Source organism: Anopheles cruzii, chromosome 3 (assembly GCF_943734635.1).
Source record: "Anopheles cruzii chromosome 3, idAnoCruzAS_RS32_06, whole genome shotgun sequence".
NCBI lineage: Eukaryota > Metazoa > Arthropoda > Insecta > Diptera > Culicidae > Anopheles > Anopheles cruzii.
The window spans coordinates 47,387,263-47,406,416 of NC_069145.1; the positions used below are offsets into that span (position 1 = coordinate 47,387,263).

The window sequence follows — 19,154 nt, forward strand, 5'->3', positions numbered from 1 at the left end:
ATGGGCCCTTCGAAGTGCTTATTACTTCCTACGTCCCATTACTTAATGGAATGTCGCTCGCTTGCCGAGCACTGTAATGTGTCCGACTTCGATTCGTCCTTCGGGCGGCTTTCGAAGTTGTTTTATTTTGCACTCGACGAGAGCACTCCAAAAGATTGCAGGAACCCCAAGGCTCATCGACTAACAAGAAACAAAGTTGCGAAAGCGAAATTTAAAAATTCCAGTTACGTCCGTTGTTTACTCACTTTTAAATGGTCACACCTTTTTTTGCGGTCATTAAAACTTGATCGAAGGGGATCACTCGCAAATGAACTGATAGTTCAACAGTTAGCCCTTTGGGGTGGTAATTTACCTGCTGCCGTCCAGTAGCTCGTTGCGTTGTCTACCACAGTAGTGCTTAATGAATCCCTCTGGCCGTGTTTACTAGCGTTGCTGTTGGCCAGAGAAAGATGGATGCGAACGAGAAGCCTAGCACACACACACCTCCAGCAGCTACCGTTTTCGGGGATCGTTGACTAGAACCGTCACAATTTCCAAAGGCCAAATCAAACCTCCTCGCAAACAGACGGGTCTATTTCCTGCTGCCGGCAATGGTGTGTGTCCTGTTGTTCCCCGATGCCATCGATGAATCGACAGACTAGCCGGAAAAGCCGGTAATGGAAAGTGCAAACATTAGAGCACACACCTTCACTCTCTATCATAGTCGAAGGAGGAAGAGTCTCGGCTTCTGGAGTCCGTAATGCATCGGGCGACCTCGCCGGAGAACGACAGCTTGGCTAAAACAATAACAACGTGCGACGTAGGCGCAAAACGTTGTGGAATTCCTGTTTTATGTCCTGGAACATTACCAGATGATTGCAGCACCATAGCCTCGTAATTCCACCCATCAACTGACCGAGCTTTCATCATCGGCATTTTGTTGGATTGTGTCCTGTGCAGCATTCTATCGCGTGTCGCTCCCTGCGCCAGAACCAAAATGTGTGTGACGAGCGATTCATTCGACAACGGTTCAGGGAGCGGACATTGAGGCACCAGGATTCGGGATTTCTATGACCACATGCCAACACCACAAATGGACAACAGCGTTGCCACCGTCATGTGTTGGGCTACTTTGTCAACAACGCCAACGACGAGGCTCTGGCTACCAGACTGGGTCCTTACTGCAGGTTGTGATGATTTTTGGGATCATGCTTCGGCTTTTGGGTGCACCAATGCGCTCTGTTGTCCTCGCTCTGGATAATTGAGAATGTACTGCAGTGGCAGCAAAGCAAGGCTTCTCTCAAACAGGGACCCAGCAGTTGGGTTACCATTCTTCTAATCGTCAAATGAAGAATCGACTCGGTTCACGGTGTACCCTTGCCACGCGGTGCTGACGTCGATGATGGAAAGCGCGGCATAAATTGTCCACCATTTCGCATAAGGTGGGATGGAAATTTTGCGGTTGAATTTTAGAGGGCTTTCCATTAGCTGCTCAACCGCATTACAACATGGTGACGTATTGGGATTTGACTCGGCGCTCACACATGTTTAACATGTTCTCGGCACACCGATCATCAACCGATACAGTGAGCACACCGTTGCTTGGTCTTTTAATTTTGCTATGCAAAGACTTGATCTTTTGAAGCTACAACGTATTTGTAGAAATATTAAACTATACTTTGTGATCGGGAGAAATTGTTAAACACGTCCGGTAGTCTTGATCGTCGAAGAACAAGTATTCCAATGACTACTAGTCGTTTGCTCGACCGTGCTGCTAGTCTCGCGTCTGTTAGCGTGCTCGAATTCGTGTTCGACCTGCTCGACTATTACAGTCTACTTCGTAGCCTGCTTGACTATTACCGGTGAGGTCGCTACATATTGAAGTAAGAATTGGCAAAGTTAACGGAGAAGTTTGTAAAATTGTGGAGCGCACGTCTTTAACGTGCATCATCTTCGAGGCTTGTACGACCACGTTTAAATTCAGAACCCTCCTCTTAATGTACTAATTGAAGGCGAAGAGTCCTTATACATTTTCAACATTCGTTCAAACATTTCCTTTGCTTTGGAAGATTTACCAAATATAAAAACTCAATCACTGCACGATACTTGATTTTTTCCGTTTCAAAAAATACTGTGACACGTCGATACTGAATGGCTTGTAAGAAAGAATTAAGTGACCGATTGAAATTAAACTTCACATACGTTCATATGAAGAGTGTACCAACATAAAAAATAAGGCTAGTAGCAGCGTCCTCTGATATTAACCCGCAAAACTGATTGAAAACGCTAGTATTTCCTCCGACACGTGGATTTTAATCAACTTCTAACACTCTAAACGGCGAGTTTTGCTCGTGAGCACAAATCACTTTCTCCAACGCTGTCGAGTTCACCGTACGTTGCCACCGGCATTATTCCGAGAGCAGAAGCAGAACCCGTTCGCTCCGGTCCGGTCCTTCGTCCGGTGCCCTAGAGTCGGTGCGATTCCTGATCCTCCGTCCTTTGTATCTCGTCGTGTCTATATGGCGTCCTTTTTGACAGATGAAGTGGAAACAGTTTTTCACGCGCGGAAGCAATCAACGGTCGCGCGCGCGGCACACAACTTCATTACTTTTGGAACTGTGCATTCGTGTGGGTGGGTGTGGCATTTAAAAACGATTTCCTCGCTTCACTGTAACCCGTTGTAAGCTCGGGGGATGCAGCCAAGCCAAGGATTGCCGACAGTTCTCGATTACGATCGACCAAGCAGACTTCCGGGTGGGAGAGCACATAAACCGGGCTTCTTTTTCGGAGTATTGGTAGTTACAGTCGATATATCGGTTCAGTCTGGACCTCAACGGGTCCAGAGATTTAGTGTTGGTCGCGCACATGATGGTGGACCGGATGACCGATCGGGTGAGGTAAACATATTTTTTGACTGCCAAAGTCTTCAGTCATTGTCCTCATTATCTTGTTGCCTCTCTGGGCGACAAGAATTGAAGGTACCAACCGATGTTGCCCTCCCTACAGGAAACCTGAATGGAGGGCGTGTTGTGCTCGATAATTGGAATTCCATTCCGATAGCGAAGTTCTGATAGCGTAGTGTTGAACTTCACGATTTGCTGCCCGAACTTCCTTCTCCATATCTAACCCGAGTTCTGTGGAGTACTGAATCCAGTAGCAAATCTCGGCGAATAAAAAAGAGTCCGCTTCCGGAGTCGAGTTGCACGAGTTGGTCCGAATTCTCCCCTAGCGTTTCTGCTGCTGCAGATCTGTGTTCTGGCACCGGAGAGGGCCAGATTGTGAACGACTAGTACCGAGAGACACGCGCTGGAGTTATGGTTTACTACGCCTATCCGGTTGCCAGCAGCAGTGCCCCATGATGCACTGCTCTGGCTGCAGTCCCACATCCCGACTGCGCTATCCCCAAGGGAGGAGAGCTCTCTGCATTGCCTGCCACTCCGAGGGCGCAAGAATTGGGGGTTAGCTGGCCCAAAACGGATTACTGAATACAGCACTGAGCCGACCGAGCGAGGGGATGGTCTCTGGACTGGAGAAGGGATGCATTTTGTTTGGCTCCCCGTAAACGTGGCCATTCCCCACGAGTGCAGCAGTAGCAGCAAATTACTCACAGGAGTTGCTTTTAATTTCCTAGATGACGTGTACGTGTTCTCTACGGACTGGCAGATAAATGAAGTAGAAGATTAAAAAAAACTAGCTTCACCTTGGTGCACCTTATCTTGGAGCTACAAGGATGGGGTCATTCATTAGACGACGCTCTCTCAGGTCCACCGCGGGGCGGTGCGATTCTTGGGCAAGACAGGATCAAAAAGATAGCTCGTCGGACTAGAAAATGTGTCCGTCCGTCCGGCGTGGTTCCACCGCTTCCGATGACGGTAACAAGTCCTTTTAAAGCCAACGGTCTTTTGAGCTTTGCTCCCGTCATCTAATGATGATCTCGACATCGTTACCTTTTCGGCGGGTTCCTTTCTCATTGACACAAACGGTGGAGATGATAAAATGGTTGCACCATTCCCTAGCCCGGCGATCACCGAGCAGTTTGTGGAAGAGGCTCTGGAAATTCTCTCCGCCCGACGACGGGATTTGCGATGGGTCCAAATGTCGCGCGCGCGTGGGCACGCCACAAATGTGTCATCCCGCTCGCACCGGAACGAAAAGCTGGAAAACCCGTGGATGTTGTGTGGACGTCAAAGTTTTGCTGGGGACAGATTTGTCACTGGACGACGACGACGAACGCGAACTCTCCCCATTCTCATCTCACCGTGGTGCGCTGTCCCCACCCGGGAAAACGTATTCCGGAACGATTCCAACACGATATCGCAAACTTCGCCTCGCCGCGCGTCGACGAAGAAGTTTTCCAAATGCGGCGTCGAGCGGAGTCGAGCGGTCGGACCGGGTTTGGGGCGTTTTAGGCTTCCCAGGCAGGCAGGTCCTTGGCGGGACCGAAACGAATCATATCGCGTACCCCAGCCAACTTCTTGGTTGGGCCTCTGTCACTCAGGGGTTTTGTTTTCCATGCGGACGTAGAGAAAGACGGGGGGAGTCCAAGAGTCGCAGGACGTGAAAGTCGGCTGGAATTGTTGGAATAAACATTCGTACCGAAATCGCTCCAAATCAGAGCGGAAACGGAACCGGCCCCCTTCTGGAACCGCGCGTTCTCTCCGTTCAGCGGTAAGAGGGTGGCTTGTGTCTGTGTCTGTGGGTGTATGTGTCTGTTTTTTTCAGTCGCTCCCATAGTTTACCATTGTTTCCTGACTGCCGCCGCCAGTAGTTGATCCGGACGAGCGAGAGTCGTCTTGCCGTGTGCAAGTCCTTGGAATTTCGTTACTGACAAATAAACGGCCACTGGGTTTCTCTGGCGGCAGGAAGTAGTAGTACTCGGAGGAACAGAAGCGCCTGTGTGTGTGTGTGTGGTGCGAATGGTCTCCGTACAGCAGCGACAGCGCGAGGAGCATAAAATACTACCATCGGCAAAGTTGCTGGCTGTGGCACCAGGAGGGATAAGCGAGTGCTTTATAAAACCCAACAGAAAGAGAAAGAGAGGGATAGAGAGAGCGGGGGAAGTGATGGAGGAGGATTCCAATGGCCAGACACCACCCACCAATAACGGCGGGGCGGCCTGAGTTGACGCCACAGCAGCAGCAGAAGCGTAGCAGCAAAGGCGGCAACACAAAACCACATCGCCAGGACGAAAAGCCGGGCATAAATGTGTTCCTCCGGTGGTGCTCCGGTGCTCCGGGTCGGTGCCGTGCACTCGCACTCCCATTATTTTATCGGTGGCACACCGAGGCCTCTGCGCGCTCCGGTCCGGTGGCAGTTGGCTCTGGCCCGAACCGAGAGCCCCGAACACCGGGTTTTGGTCGGTAGCAGCACATTCGGAGCGCACCGATCGGCCGACCGACCGACCGACCGGCGGCAAACACACCGGACTCGCCGGCTCGGCACACGCGGAGGACAAATCGTCCCGGAACACTGGGTTCCGTGGTGCCCTTGTCGACGGCCAAAATTGACCGGGGAGCCCATTGGAACTGAGTCACTAGGTTTCCCAGGGAACTTTTCAAATCTGATTTGGATAATGGAACGTTGCTTGAATCATTTCTAGGTTATATAGGGCAGGCTATAGCGGGTTCCTGGGCTGATGAGTAAACGTCACCCAACATCCAACTTTGACAATGTTGCTCCAACCTTTTATGCCGTTTTTGACAATGTTGTTTTAGTCTTCCACTTCAAATCAACGAAGCAGATCTACGCCCCTTCATACCGATGGCAAAATATGTTAAATTGATTTAATTGGTTAACAACCCCGTTCGTAAAACACACCGTTACAGAAAGCAACAGAGTTTAATATTCTCTCTAGTGCAGGGTAAGATCGCTAAACGGTTTATTTAATCTTAGAAGAGCGGACCGTGTCATATTTATTAAATTTACTTAATAGTTAACTTAATCTAACTTAACAAGATTATCTTAATCACTACATGGCATTTCCTCTACTTCAGAATAGCCTCATCCTGGGCTAACTCGGCTGTAAGATGCTGAAGTTGTATTACGTGTGTCGGTTCATGGGTGTATCATTATTATTGCCGTTGCCGAATGTGGATTTTTAACTGCCAATAGGCGAAGTTCTGTGAAGCAAATAGCGAATTGTATATGATGGTGCTCGATAGCTGTATATTGTTCTGGGAGTTGCCGGTGCTTGTAGTTTCTGTTGACTTCAGTGATACTTCTATTGGGGAAAACTAGACATGAGAATTGATCCCTAAGCGGTTGTTGCCGGATAAGAATCCGAGTGAATTGGTGAATTCCAAATCCTTTATTGTATTAACTCGGGGTTTCACTTTTGTACGGAGACCCATAAAACACACCGTTGCAGAAAGCAACAGAGATTGACAGAGACTGTCTCTGGTGCAGGCCAATACCATTAAGCGGTTGTTACCGGATAAAAAAGGGCGTATTGATCAATTCCAAATCTATTGTTAACTCGGGTTTTCTTTTTTGTACGGAGTTGATCTGAATGACAGCCGCACTTTGACAGCTCGGACTATGTTATGTTGTTATGTTATGTTTTATGTTAGGCTTGGATCTTCCACATTTTGGAGTAACTAACAACCAATTGTCCCAGTGTGCCGGATGAGCGAGCATCCTCCTGCTGCTGGTGTGTTGTGCTGCTCCTTGGCTGGAAAACTCGCACAGCGCGCCCATCGGAGGAAAACGGATAACGATTCCAGTGAACCAGCGGTGGCGGCGGCAGCAGCGACGGCTGCGGCACGTGGAAAACACCACCCTGCACCCGGGCCATAGAGAGAGAGAGAGGGAGCACGAACGGGGGGCAGAGTTCGCTTTTTGTTGTGCGGACGACGACGACGACGATGACGACAAAACGTTGCCACCGGTCCCGGAGCCCGAGGGGCGCGGGGTGTGCACATCGGGGAAATGTGTCTGTTTTTCCTGCCGCATTTTCCTCGCCCACGCGAAGGGGTGGACACCACCCCCGGGGGCGGTGGCGCGAGGTCGTTGGTATTCTGAGAAGGGCGACTGACGCCGCACGGCAGCAGCAGCAATGTATGTGAGTGATGTCCTCCGGTTTTTGTGAAGCGCCCCGGTCCACCGTCCTCCCCGTCGCGGGGGTGCTGGAAATCTGATCGCCCTCGCTCTCTCTCACTCTCTCTCGCTCTTCGTAGTTCCCTCCGAGTATCTGCTTTTGCGAAACCCAAATGACACAACCGGTTCCCCGAGCGAGTTCCGTAGGGTTGGGAAGGATGCTGCGCTCACGTGGCGACAGCCACCCCCCTCTAAACCACCTCATACCCTGGCCACATCCCCGGGAACACAGTCGGTAACGAAAATTGTCACCGTCCATCGACCGGGTCCGTTTCTGTCCTGGAAAGGGACGCGCGCGACACCGGCGCCCTCTATGCGCATGTGCCGCACCAAAACTGTTTGACACCCAGCAGCTCCTCCTCCTCGCTCCTCCTCCTCCGCCGCCACTCCCCTTTCGCTTCCGGGCTTGATGGCGGAAAGAGAAAAAGGACACCACAGGACAGGGTGGCTCCAAAAAACGCTGTATTGACAGGAAAGACTATCCTTCGACACACGGGGATCAGCAGAAAGAACCCGGTCCCGGTCGGTTGGTCGGTTGAACACTGACATTTTCATTCGGCCGAACCACACGTTCCCTCTCTCCCTCTCTCTGTGTCGTGCGCGTTCCATTTTAAGTGGAACGATTTGTGGGTGCCACGAACACGGAATCGTTCGCGTAACCCGCGTTGGACTCTGGAAAGGATCTCCTGGCTGCTCCCCTACTGTCTTCTGATCCATCGAAATTTGTGTCCAATTTTTTACGCCCTTTGCTGCTGACAGAAGCTCCTCATCCTGGCGGGAGGCCCAGCCGTCGAGTCAGAGTCCAGGGCGGTTCCAGTAACTTTATCTACTCGATTTCCATTAAATGACAGTCCAGTGGCGACGCAATGGGATCCTTGGCCAGGTCGCCGGCATAGATATGGGGTGCACTCGATTCCTGATTCTGGAGCATCTTGAGCGCCCACAGAGAATGTACCACAAAGTTGCAAAGCGCCATATTTAATGACGGCATATTAGTCCCAGGGAGTGACAGGCACTCCGAGGTTCAGGTTTATGACGTGTGGTCCTCCCAGACCCAGGTCCTTCTCGTGGCACCATAAAGGACTCTCCTCTGTGTTGACTTACGCCGTCGCAGAGTGTTGTTGTGGTGGCGAAGAGTTGGACAAAAAACCGTCAGGGGTCATCATAATCGGGAGCCATCATTTATCCGAGGAGAGCTGGCTCTAAATTGCTCTCCGCGCAATATCCTTGCCAACCAAGCAAAGGACAACGCTCTACTCCACACACAACTCTCCAACAACAGATCTCTCCAAAACGGGAATCGATCCGGAGCACGCCAATAATCTCTCTCCCCCCTCGGCCGAACAAAGGATAACCGGGCGGGCGTGAGAGGAAAATCGATACTTTTCCACGTCTCGGCGCTTCATCCAATCGGAGCAGCGCTCCCGAAGAAGGCTGGCCCCAGCCTGCTGCGTGTGTGCTGACGCACATTCGCTTCGATGTCCTTTGCTCCTTACACGCTGACTCGCTCGCTCTGTCGCTCTCCTTCTGGCTCTCTCCAACATCACCTCACACATACACACACAATCACTGCTCTCGCTCTCTCACTCTCTCGCTCTGACTCTCACTGCTGTGCTGTGGGGCTGCTGTGTGGCATCAGCTCCACGCCGTCAGCCATTTTGTTGTTCCATTTGGCTGCTGGGCGGAGCATCGGATAAAATGTTGCCATTCTCCGCACGGACCGGGGGTCCATTGTTGCCGAGTCAGCAATGGAGCGCACGATGTGTGTGTGGAAAGTCGAGCCAAAACGTTTTCCGACTGCAAAATGGTGTTACGCTGCGCGCCCCATGATGGGGAAGAGTAGGAAGACCGGAGTGCCACAGGCGGGGCACACACACACACTAGACGTGGGCGTGATTGGCAAGGATTTAAGGGTGTTCCTCGGCGCCGCCGGGTGTCAGCTCTCTTCGTTACGGCTTGATATCGTCTGACGCGCGCTGGACGCATTTGGGGCGATTGTTTGCCACTTTTATTCCGCAGGACCCCCAACACCTGGGACAAAGGGGAAGAAGTAGCCGAGAAGGACTAGCGAGACAGCGAAACGAAATTGGAGGAATTTCTGTGGTATTTTTGCCGCCGTCACACAGTTTTATTCGCCCTTTTTTCTTTGTTGGGTCTTTTCTCGGACGCTTCGTGGGACCTCGGCGTATTACTTGGCGTTACTTGGGGTGTCAATGTTCTTGGGTCTCTGTTGCGTCTTGTGGTCCAATTTTGGGCCGTATCTTTTTGGCCGTACATTAAGTGTAAACAGATAAAATATCATCCACAAACGATGATGGATCCAAGCACTATTGCGTATCGTGGGGGAAATCGGGACATTCTCGTAATGAATTGAAGAATGTCCCCTTTTTCTGTCCTTTCTTTATCCTTTCCCGCTCGAATGATGCGTCGTCTACACCGAAAAAATGGCAAATTCTTTCATCTTCTCAGATATGGTCCTCTTCTTGATGCCCTCATCAACTACTTGTTGATCTGGGTGAGGAGAGCAGCAATTGGACGAGATCGATGTCGGGGAAAACACTTTAATTAAATGATATCCGGTCCAAAAACTGAGTTCTGGAACCCCAAAAAAGTATTCCTAAGCGTATTCATTAGTTGATTGGTTGCATTGGACTTCAATGATTCATTACGTCACTCGGAGCTCTCTGGAGTTCTCTGGAGTTGTGTAAAATATCACCCTCATTACCGCGCGGGGTCGGGGTCACTCCACGCGGTGATTGCAGATAGTGTTCCGTCTGTTTGACAACTTGACGCTCCCGCTGATGGTTTATGCAAACCGCGTCCCCGTACGAAACCCGCCCAGGAGGATGGGTTTTGGTTGTACCCGCTGCCGGCGCTTATCTGGTGCACCGCGGCCCACCGGGTGTTTGCGGGCTTCCGCAGAGTTCGGACTTCCGGAACAGGAAGCAGGTCCGCAACCAAGAGTGGCACTGAATTATGAGCACACACCCAGGATCCACGATCATAACGATAATCTGTCGCACCTGCAGCTGTACTGCGTCGTGAATTGGATTAATCGGTGTGTCCTCTTGACACTAAAAAGTGGCGCCCCGTGAGAGGCGTGTCGTATGTTGTGGCGCAACTTGATCACTGAGCACGGTCAATAGTTAATTGATTTGGCCCTAACGGTGTGCAGTGTGTGCTGTCAAACGCGTTATTTGACAACCAAAGCGTGGTCTCAGGCCTCCTCAGGTATTCTCCGTTCTAGTGGGCGCCTGGCAATGAAATCTTGATGTCGCCGAGCTGGAACCGAGTCCTCAGTTAACGCGCCTTCTCAACGATGCTTCCGTTTTTTTGTTCCGTTTGACTTTCCGCAGGGTAACACCGGTCGAGGACAGTCGCCTTACCCGCCGGGACCTCCGGGTGGTCAAGCGCCCGGCAGCTATCCTCCACCGCCACCCCAGTCCGCACCGGGGCAGCAGCCCGGTTCGGTGCAGCCGCCACCATCCCAGCCGGGTGCGGCCAGCGGTGGTCCGCCACCCCAGCCGCCCCAGCAAGGACCGCCGACGCAACAAACCCCCGGCGGCGGCGGCGGCGGACCGGCAGGGGCGGCGGGAGCCGCCGGCCAGCCCGGACCGCCGCCACCCACGTCCCAGGGTCAACAACCGCCAGCCAATACTCAGTATACTCCTTACCAGCAGCCGCAGCAGCAGCGCTACCCGAACCCGCCCGGTGGACCGCCCCCGGGCAACCATCGGACGCCGTATCCGCCGCCCCACCAGGTACGTGTCCTTTCTAGAGTTCTTTTTTTCATTTGGTTATAAAACAGAAACGGCTTAATATTTTTCGATGTTTGAACTTTTATTTGAAAGGTTAATTCATTACATGTATGCATAAAATACTAATTTGGTTGCAGAAAATTGGGAATTATGAAAAACTTATTTCCAAAGTGGTAGGTCGTCAACTCGAACGGTACAATATTTGAAAAGCACATTTTATTGAAACTCATTTCCTCCTCGGTAGTTATGTTAATGAGCTGAATTGTCATTTTTGGGGTTCAAAAAAACCACACGTCGTGCAAGAGAATCCAATGCACCCTCAACGAGTGGGACTGTTTGATGCAGATTTTGGTCTGGCGTCATCAGCGGTCCATTTTTCATCGAAACTCAAGAAGGAGCCGCCGTAACCATCGATGACGTACGCTACCGGCAAATGTTGGCTGATTGTTTCTTCGGCAAAATTGAAGCTGAGAACTTGGACGACATTTGGTTGTAATAGGACAATCGATATTCTGCTTCCCACTCTGAAAAAAAAAACGAACGCTAGATGGCGCACTGAAGATAGCGATACCACGTGTTCTACGGAGCAATTCTGAAGTTTCACAAAAAGTCCGGGACATTGAGTTGAGGTAGGCAAACTTTAGAGGACATCCTGCGATGATGATGAGCCGCGAAGCCCCTGAACTGAGGGATGGGCTGCTAATCCTAAAACAGGAGCAACAGGAGATAGCAAAACCCGTGGCGGGGACACCAAGGGGAGGCACATGCAAAACACGGCACGACAGACATTCTCCGAAACACTTTCTCACGGGTGCTTCCCAACAGCTGCTGCTACTGTTGTGTGGGTTCGGACCGTGGGTCGCTTCCCTTCACGTTCGTCGTCGTCGTCGGCGTAGCACTTGTGGCTTGCGCTTTCGCGAACGTCATCTCCATTATCCTCTCCAGCGGCCGCCGCCAAGTCCGCGTGACGAGAGATGTCGGGTGGTCGGGTATAGAACTGTTGTGCCGCGGAAGCCTTACGGGGAGGATAACCCAAAATAAATATCCCTTCGCTTCCGCCGCCCCGTGTTGTACCGAGAAAACCGGAAACTTGGTTACCTTACGGGCGGCCGGTTAACCTCACATTTTTCGCGCCCCCTTTTCCCCTCACGAACTGTTGGGCGACGACCCCCTTTTTTCCCGTGGCGTAGTAGAAAAGTAGATCAATGTTGCTGCGGCAATGTCATCGACCTTCGCACTTCTTCCTGTGTCCCTTCTCATCCCGCGTTGCCACATGCACACACACACACACACACAAACGCGCCCGTCAGATGTTCGGCCTCAGTTCCGGGCGCCACCGTGGATTTGGTCGACTGACGGACCGACCATCGTATCCTTTCCAGCTGCGATTTGTGGCATTTCACTGGATACGCGCCATGCAGATGACTGACCGACTGAGTGACTAACCGACCCGTATATGCATGTGTGTGAGTGTGTGTGTGTATCGCTGACGAGTATTTAGATTGGCCCAGCTGTGTGGCACTCCCGGATATCAAAAGGATGTATGAATGCCGAAAGTATACCGTTTAGAGTACAACTTTTTACATTCTCGATGTGTTGCTATTCTTTTTACATTCTCGATGTATGCTATTCAAAGTAGCCTATGGAAGAATGGAAATGTCAGTTTTGTTTGCTGTCATTTTGTTGTCAATAACTGGAACCTTTTAGATTTTGCCTAGCTGCTGAACCAACAGCAGACGAGAGTGTTGATCACTGTCCGTAACAGAAAACTGCTTCCGGTTGCTTAATCCAAAGTGTTCTATTCCGACTGACGACTTCAGCTTCTACAATTGCGCCACTCTTAATTAGTCCAAACAGAGCGCGGACATTCGGATCACGCTCGTAACATGGCACGACGACGGTAGAGTCCGTGTCCGTGTCCTTGTTTGTCTTTCATCTGAAATTAATTCGATTTTAAATGTCTCTCCACCGAACACGTAGCGTTTTTTTTTATCCAACTTCATCGTATCGCTCTCTTTTCGCTCCACAGTACGAACCGGTACGTTCGTGGCCATCGCCTGCCGCTAGTCCTGGGCCGGGACCAGGGCATTTACCGCCGTCCCCTCACGGACCTCCGCAAAGCCCAGGGCAGCAGCAGCCACCGCCCGGACAGCAGCAGCAGCATGGTGGCCCCAGCCAGTCCCCGCAGCCGCCGCAACCAGCACCATCACCACATCAGGTAAGTTCCGTTTTTTTTTTTTGCTGCATTATATGGATGACGGGGCCGAGGCGTTAATATTGGAAATCGTTTAAGTGGCTAAACTGACGCGCTCTCCATTACACGTATTTGGTTATGTCATATCCCATGATGGTGATCCATCAAATGTGTGGATTAGTTGATTTTTGAAACGTCAACCTTCAGTCTGGAAATTGTAAACAATTAGTAAAACGCTACACGCTTGCAGAAAATTGAGAAACACTTAAAACTTATTTCCAAAGTGGTGTGTCTTCAACTCAAATTGTACGAAATTTTAAAAAGTGACAAAAAGCTGGAAAAACCCCTCATTTGTGGATCAACTGATGAAGCGAGTTTGTGATTCTGGAATGTTGGCGGATAATCCAACCCGTGTTCGTACTCGTCCCGTGCGATCGGCTGGAAAATATTGCTGCTTTTGCTGAAAGAGTGCGTAAACAACCATCGACATCATAAATACGGCTGGGTTCGTTCTTCTAAGATTAAAAAAAAAAAACCATCGACATCAACTCGCCATCGTTCTCAACGTAAAGATCTTGCTATTAAGTCGTATAAAGCTCAATTGCTGCAGCAGCTAAAGGCAAATGACCATCCGACCATTCGCAAAGAATTTTTGACCGATGATGCTGAATTTCTCCCAAAAATCATCTTTTATGACGAAGCTAATTTCCACCTCGGTGGTTATGTTAATAAGCAGAATTGTCTTATTTGAAACTCGGAAAACCCACACGACGTGCAATAAAAGCCAATGCACAACGAGTGACTGGTGCGGATTTTGGTCTGACGGCATCATTGCTTCGGAAAATGAAGAAGGAGACAGCATTGGCTAAATGGTCCTTGGGCGAAATTGAAGCTGAAAACTTGGACGACATTTGGTTTCAACAGGACATCGTTACTAGCGTGCCGTGCGCCCTATCTTCGGAATCCAAACACTATCCTAGGTCTAGGTATTTTTGTCAAAGAAATCAAATGTTTATTACATTGAAGTGAAAAATTCTTCAAAAATTCAAAGTTCAAAATTTAATTCAAAGTACGTTCCATCGCTAGATATATATTTGTCCCATCTCTCTGCTAAATCGTCGATTCCCAATCGAAAGGATTCTTCGTTTTTTGAAGCAAACCAATTAGTCATCCAATCTTCAACTTCCCTCGTAGGAATCGAAGTACTGCTCAGTCAATACGTGTCTTGGAACAGTTTTACTTTGTGTCCAGGCGCATTGTCATGGAGACAAGTTAGCGCACCGTGTCCTCTAGCTCATTTTGGCCGTTTTTTCCATCAATACATGGTTCACGTTGATCATTTGTTGTCAGTAGCAATCTGAATTAATGGTGCCGCCATGTTTTAGAAGCTTGTGATACACCACACCTTTTTGGGTTTTATCAGAAAGTCCTTTTTGGGGACCTCCGGCGCTCGATTAAGCCAGGCCATGCTGGCATTTATTTCGACACGGGTTAATTCCTACCACAATAATGCTTTATGGAGCAATCTGAGGAAAGAAAGTAAAGCATTAAAAGTATCGTTACCAACCGCTGGTGTTCCGAAGCCTACTTTGTGCGTCATTTTTCCGTCGTCAACCAATGAGTGTTCAGTGTTGATAAACTCGTACTCTCGTAATGTTGCTGCTCATCGTTGTCGTCGCCGGTGCTTCGCTCCGCTGCTTAGGACACATATTAATTAAAAGAATATACACACACACTCACGCCGGCGAGACCACGTGCGGCTTGCCGAAGGTGTGTGCCGCCACCGCCAGGAAACGCGTTCCCATTGTAATCTCCCTCGAGATAAACAGAAGGTAAACAGAAGCCCCATCAACCAACGAAACAAAGATCAAGACACGACACGACATGAGTCTCGAGAAGAAGACGAGAGACGGACTCGCTGTTCGCTGAGGATGTGTAGCGCCCGTGTGTGTGTGTGTGTTTCCCGGTGGCCAGAGCTGGGACCGACGAACTGTGTCTGCACACTGGTGCTCTTGAGCAGCAGCAGCGACCTTGACAGTGGCCTAGTTTTGAAGGAAGCGCGCGTAGCCAACAACAACCCATCGTCGCCGCCGCCGCCGTCTTCAGCGACATCAAATCGCGAGCAATCGATGGTACGAGAGAGGAGGATTGGGGGGTTTGGGGGAGAAGATGCTTCGGGTCCACAAGTGGCAACACAAGACCAACAATAACAGCAGCAACAGCAGACAAAACACGAGCAACAACGCAAATACAACGCGCCGCTTCTGGGGCACGGCGGCGCACTGGTGGTGGTGGTGGTGGTGGTGAATGGAAAAAAGGTTGAGCACACTGAGCGGTAGCGGAGGAACACCCTTCTGCCCGCTTCCCCGCCCTGCGTCACTCGCCGTCGTGTTCCGTCTTTTCCAGACGAATCGAACCCCCCAACCACCGGGTGGCAGACCGGTGGAGAAGGGGGTAAAGTGCCGTGGGAAGCAAGAAGAAGAGGCGAAGAGAAAGAAAGAAGAAAAGAGAGCGCGAATGCGAATGCTTTTGGCCGCGCTCCACTACGTTTCCTTTTTTTATATACAAAAAAAAGAAAACACGGAACTGCGCGGGCGAGAGGCGGCCAGCCAGCCAGCCGAAGGGGGGGCACACTGGGTTAGAGGAAATGTATATTCGGTGGTGGCAGGGGGGGTTCAGTGGAATGGGTGGTGGGGAGGAATGGTTCGTCTGACGGCCGCAAGCCGCCACCATTTTGGTCGTTCTTCATTCGTCGTCGTCGTCGCCATCACCACCACCCCTCCTCCAATCGTCTGGCTGAGGGGGGCACGACGACGACGACGACGACGACGATGAAGTCCAATCGACCTTGCCCCCCGCTACTACCCCACCCCACCGCCGGCGCACCCGAGCGCCACACAGCAGCGACCTTCGGCGCGGGATGATAATGTGCTCGCGTGTGTGTGTGTGTGTGTGTGTGAGTGCGGTACGATTTGCCTCACAATCCCCCCCCCGGTCGTCACCTTCTTTGGTAGGTTGGGTGCCTCCTTTCCCCGCCCCCCAGGGGCTGGACTCGTCGGCGGCTAATGAAGTTGTCGGTGTTGGTGTTGGGATTCCCGGTGCCGGTCGCGTCGTGTGATGCCTTATCAGACCGACCGGCCGGTGAAAAGTGAAACCGTTTGTCCGCCGCCGGATGTGCACCATTTTTGACACTTTCTCCCCGGCACCCGGTGCACCTAGAACCGGCAAATCAACACACCGAGTTGGAGAAGGGGCCGAATGTTGTTCACAATTAACGCTCATTTGTTGCCCGACAGAAGGTAGCTCGGCGGTTTGCGGCACGGCTGCTAGGCGGCAGGCAACCGGTTCGAATCCTCCAGGGAGGTGAAGATTATTTGAATGTGATAAGCCCTAGTGTCTCCCCTGTCCACCGTTTCCGGGAACGCAATACCGTAGACCGAAAGATTCAGAGTAGACGTCGTAGTGGAACATACGACCGGCAGCTGAACTGGAAGGTTTTGAGATCAATTAGGCAAATCCTGGACTCGGTTCGGGATATTGCAAAAAATATGGTGCCAGCAGAAGTACTGTCCAGAGGATCTGTCTACGAAGAGGCTACTGTTCTTTCCTTGCATGTAAGCATCCAAACAGGACACTTAAGCAAAACCTAATCGCTAAAACACGCGCTAGAAAGTTGTACGAGAAGGTTCTGACGAGGTAAAAAGGATGCTTGCTTATGGACGACGAAACATACATGAAAATGGATTTTGGACAGCTTCCTGGACCAAAATGTTATCTCGCCACGGCACGAGGGAGATGTCCCCTCCAAGTTCAAATTTGTATTCGCCAATAAATTTGCACGGAAACTAATGATCTGGCAAGGAATTTGCACCTGTGGACGGAAACCAAGGTTTTCATCACAAACACGACGATGAACTCAACGCTGTACAAGGAAGAGTGCCTCAAAAAGCGAGTTCTATCATTTATTAAGTCACACAAAGGTCCGGTTAAGTTTTGGCCTGATTTGGCAAGCTGCCACTACAGCAGGGAGGTAGTTCAGTGGTACCGTGACAATAAGGTGGATTTCATCGCAAAGGATATCAACCCACCAAATTGCCCTGAACTCCGCCCAATCGAAAATTATTGGGCAATAATCAAATGGAAGTTGAAGAAGACTGGAAAGGTGATGCGGATGCTGCAGAGATGGCAAAATTGGAACAAATTAGCCGCTGAGGTGGACCAGAAGATGTGTGCAGAAAATGATGGCGCGCATTCCAAAGAAAGTTCGCGATTTCATCCGACGACCAACAAAATAAATTTATGAAATTTTTCTCTTAAAGTACAATAAAATACCTTCATTTTGACACCTTGACATGTTTCCTAAGTCAAACCAACCCCGAGATAGAGCTAATTCTATAATGCTTCAACAGTGCCCGTTGCGTTTATCAAGCTCCAAATCCTTTGATTTCCCAGTGTGTTGGGCCCAGTCTTGCCACAATCGATGTCGAAGAGTGCCGCCTGGAAAACATTACGATTCCTGTGTCCACAACGCAGCTCACTGGTCATCGTCATCGTGGACCGTGTGACATGTTCGATTTGTTTGTGTCAGAAAGGCTGCCCCAGGGCTGCTCCAGAAGGGTGCCACAGGTGTCCCATACTCTCTCGACCACTTTGCTGAGTTGAGAGTTTGTCTACGACACGCACTGATGATACTATTACTCGCCGCGCTAGATTGCCACTTGAGCCACACCACACATGCCGCCTACGGATCGATAGGATTGGCTGACGATCCTCGTCCGACGATGGTCCGAACTTTGGTCCGCGTCCGTTCGCAACGCACGCGAATGATGCGACCGGCCGTTGCCAACAACGACCGCGTCAGTCAGACGAACGGTCAGACGGTTGATCCGGTTTTTTAGACCGTTCCGGATGGGAGCTTGCGCTCTCGGACCCCGGACCCTACACCATCGTGCTCTGGGGAAGTGAAAACCTCACCGTGTGTCGTCCGCACCGATATTACGTTCACTTTACTATTTCGCGTAAACATGCGTAACGGTCATGGCGAACGAGGGAGGGTTGCTACCCTTACACACGGTGGAGGCGTAAAACAGGATTCAACGCCGCGCCTCTGGGCGTCAGTTGCAAGATGATGGCTTCGCTGGAACCGTCGGAACCGGCGGAATGGGTTACATTGAGGAATCTCCCCCACCAGAACTCTCGCTTTCGTTTCTCGCGTTCACTCAGCTGTGTTGGTCCGCTTCGTCTGTGACGTAACTCGGGCGACCGCGGGCGCTACAACAAAACATTAGTGCCTCTTTGGTTGCTGGAGTTGCAACATGCTGCTAGAGAATCAACGCCGCTTTCATCTAAAATAGCACCGTGCGGAACCTTACAAAAACCGACTAAAAACACAAGTTCCAAAACCGGGAATCAGGATTTGGAAAATAGGAAAAAGTCACACTTCTCTCACTGACAGCCCCGTTGTTCGATGGCGGCTTTCTAATTCCTTTTGATGCCACTCGATAATTGTTTGTATTTTTTACAGAACTAGGAGAACACCTTAGAGAAAAAATTAAGTATCGTCCAGCGATTGAATTTTTATTTTTGGAAGGTTTAAAAACAAAGCAAATTTATGGACGAATGTTGAAAGTGTATAAGGACTTTTCACCTTCAATTAGTACATCCCCTTAAAAGGGGAGTTTCTGGATTTAAACGTGGTCGTGGTCGTAGTCAAATCGATTCACGTCAAAAATGTCCAAAAACAGACACAACACCTGAAATCGTAGAAAAAAATCAGAAAATTCAGGAGTCGAAACTGAAAAAGATTTAGTATAAGGCCCAGCCATCTCATTGAGCAGTATAACCAATATTTTGACTAAAATATTGGGTTTTAGAAAACTGTTAGCAGAATGTGTGCCACATTCGCTAAAAACGCATTCGAATGCATCTTTCTTGATAACATTTAAAACGTTTTCGATAGGATAAAGTGGATTTTGTGCATCGAATCATCACTTTGGATACGACTTTGGATTTGAACAAGTCTATTGATGTTCAGGAAGTCCATACTGAACAATAAATCAATGTACATTTCATCAATGTCATTACATGTACAAGTACATCAATGTGCATTTCAAACCGTAAAAATGTAT

General features: G+C 50.1%; 1 protein-coding gene across 1 annotated transcript in view; it reads left to right on the forward strand.

Annotated features, from left to right (window-relative positions):
- Window positions 1-19,154, forward strand: part of LOC128270497 (basic proline-rich protein-like) — a 92,521-nt gene that overhangs the window by 31,685 nt on the left and 41,682 nt on the right. Inside the window, exons 4-6 of the mRNA XM_053007903.1 lie at window positions 5,973-6,000; window positions 10,431-10,835; window positions 12,862-13,050. Of these exons, the coding sequence (XP_052863863.1) occupies window positions 5,973-6,000; window positions 10,431-10,835; window positions 12,862-13,050 (622 nt within the window). The remainder of the gene's footprint in view (window positions 1-5,972; window positions 6,001-10,430; window positions 10,836-12,861; window positions 13,051-19,154) is intronic.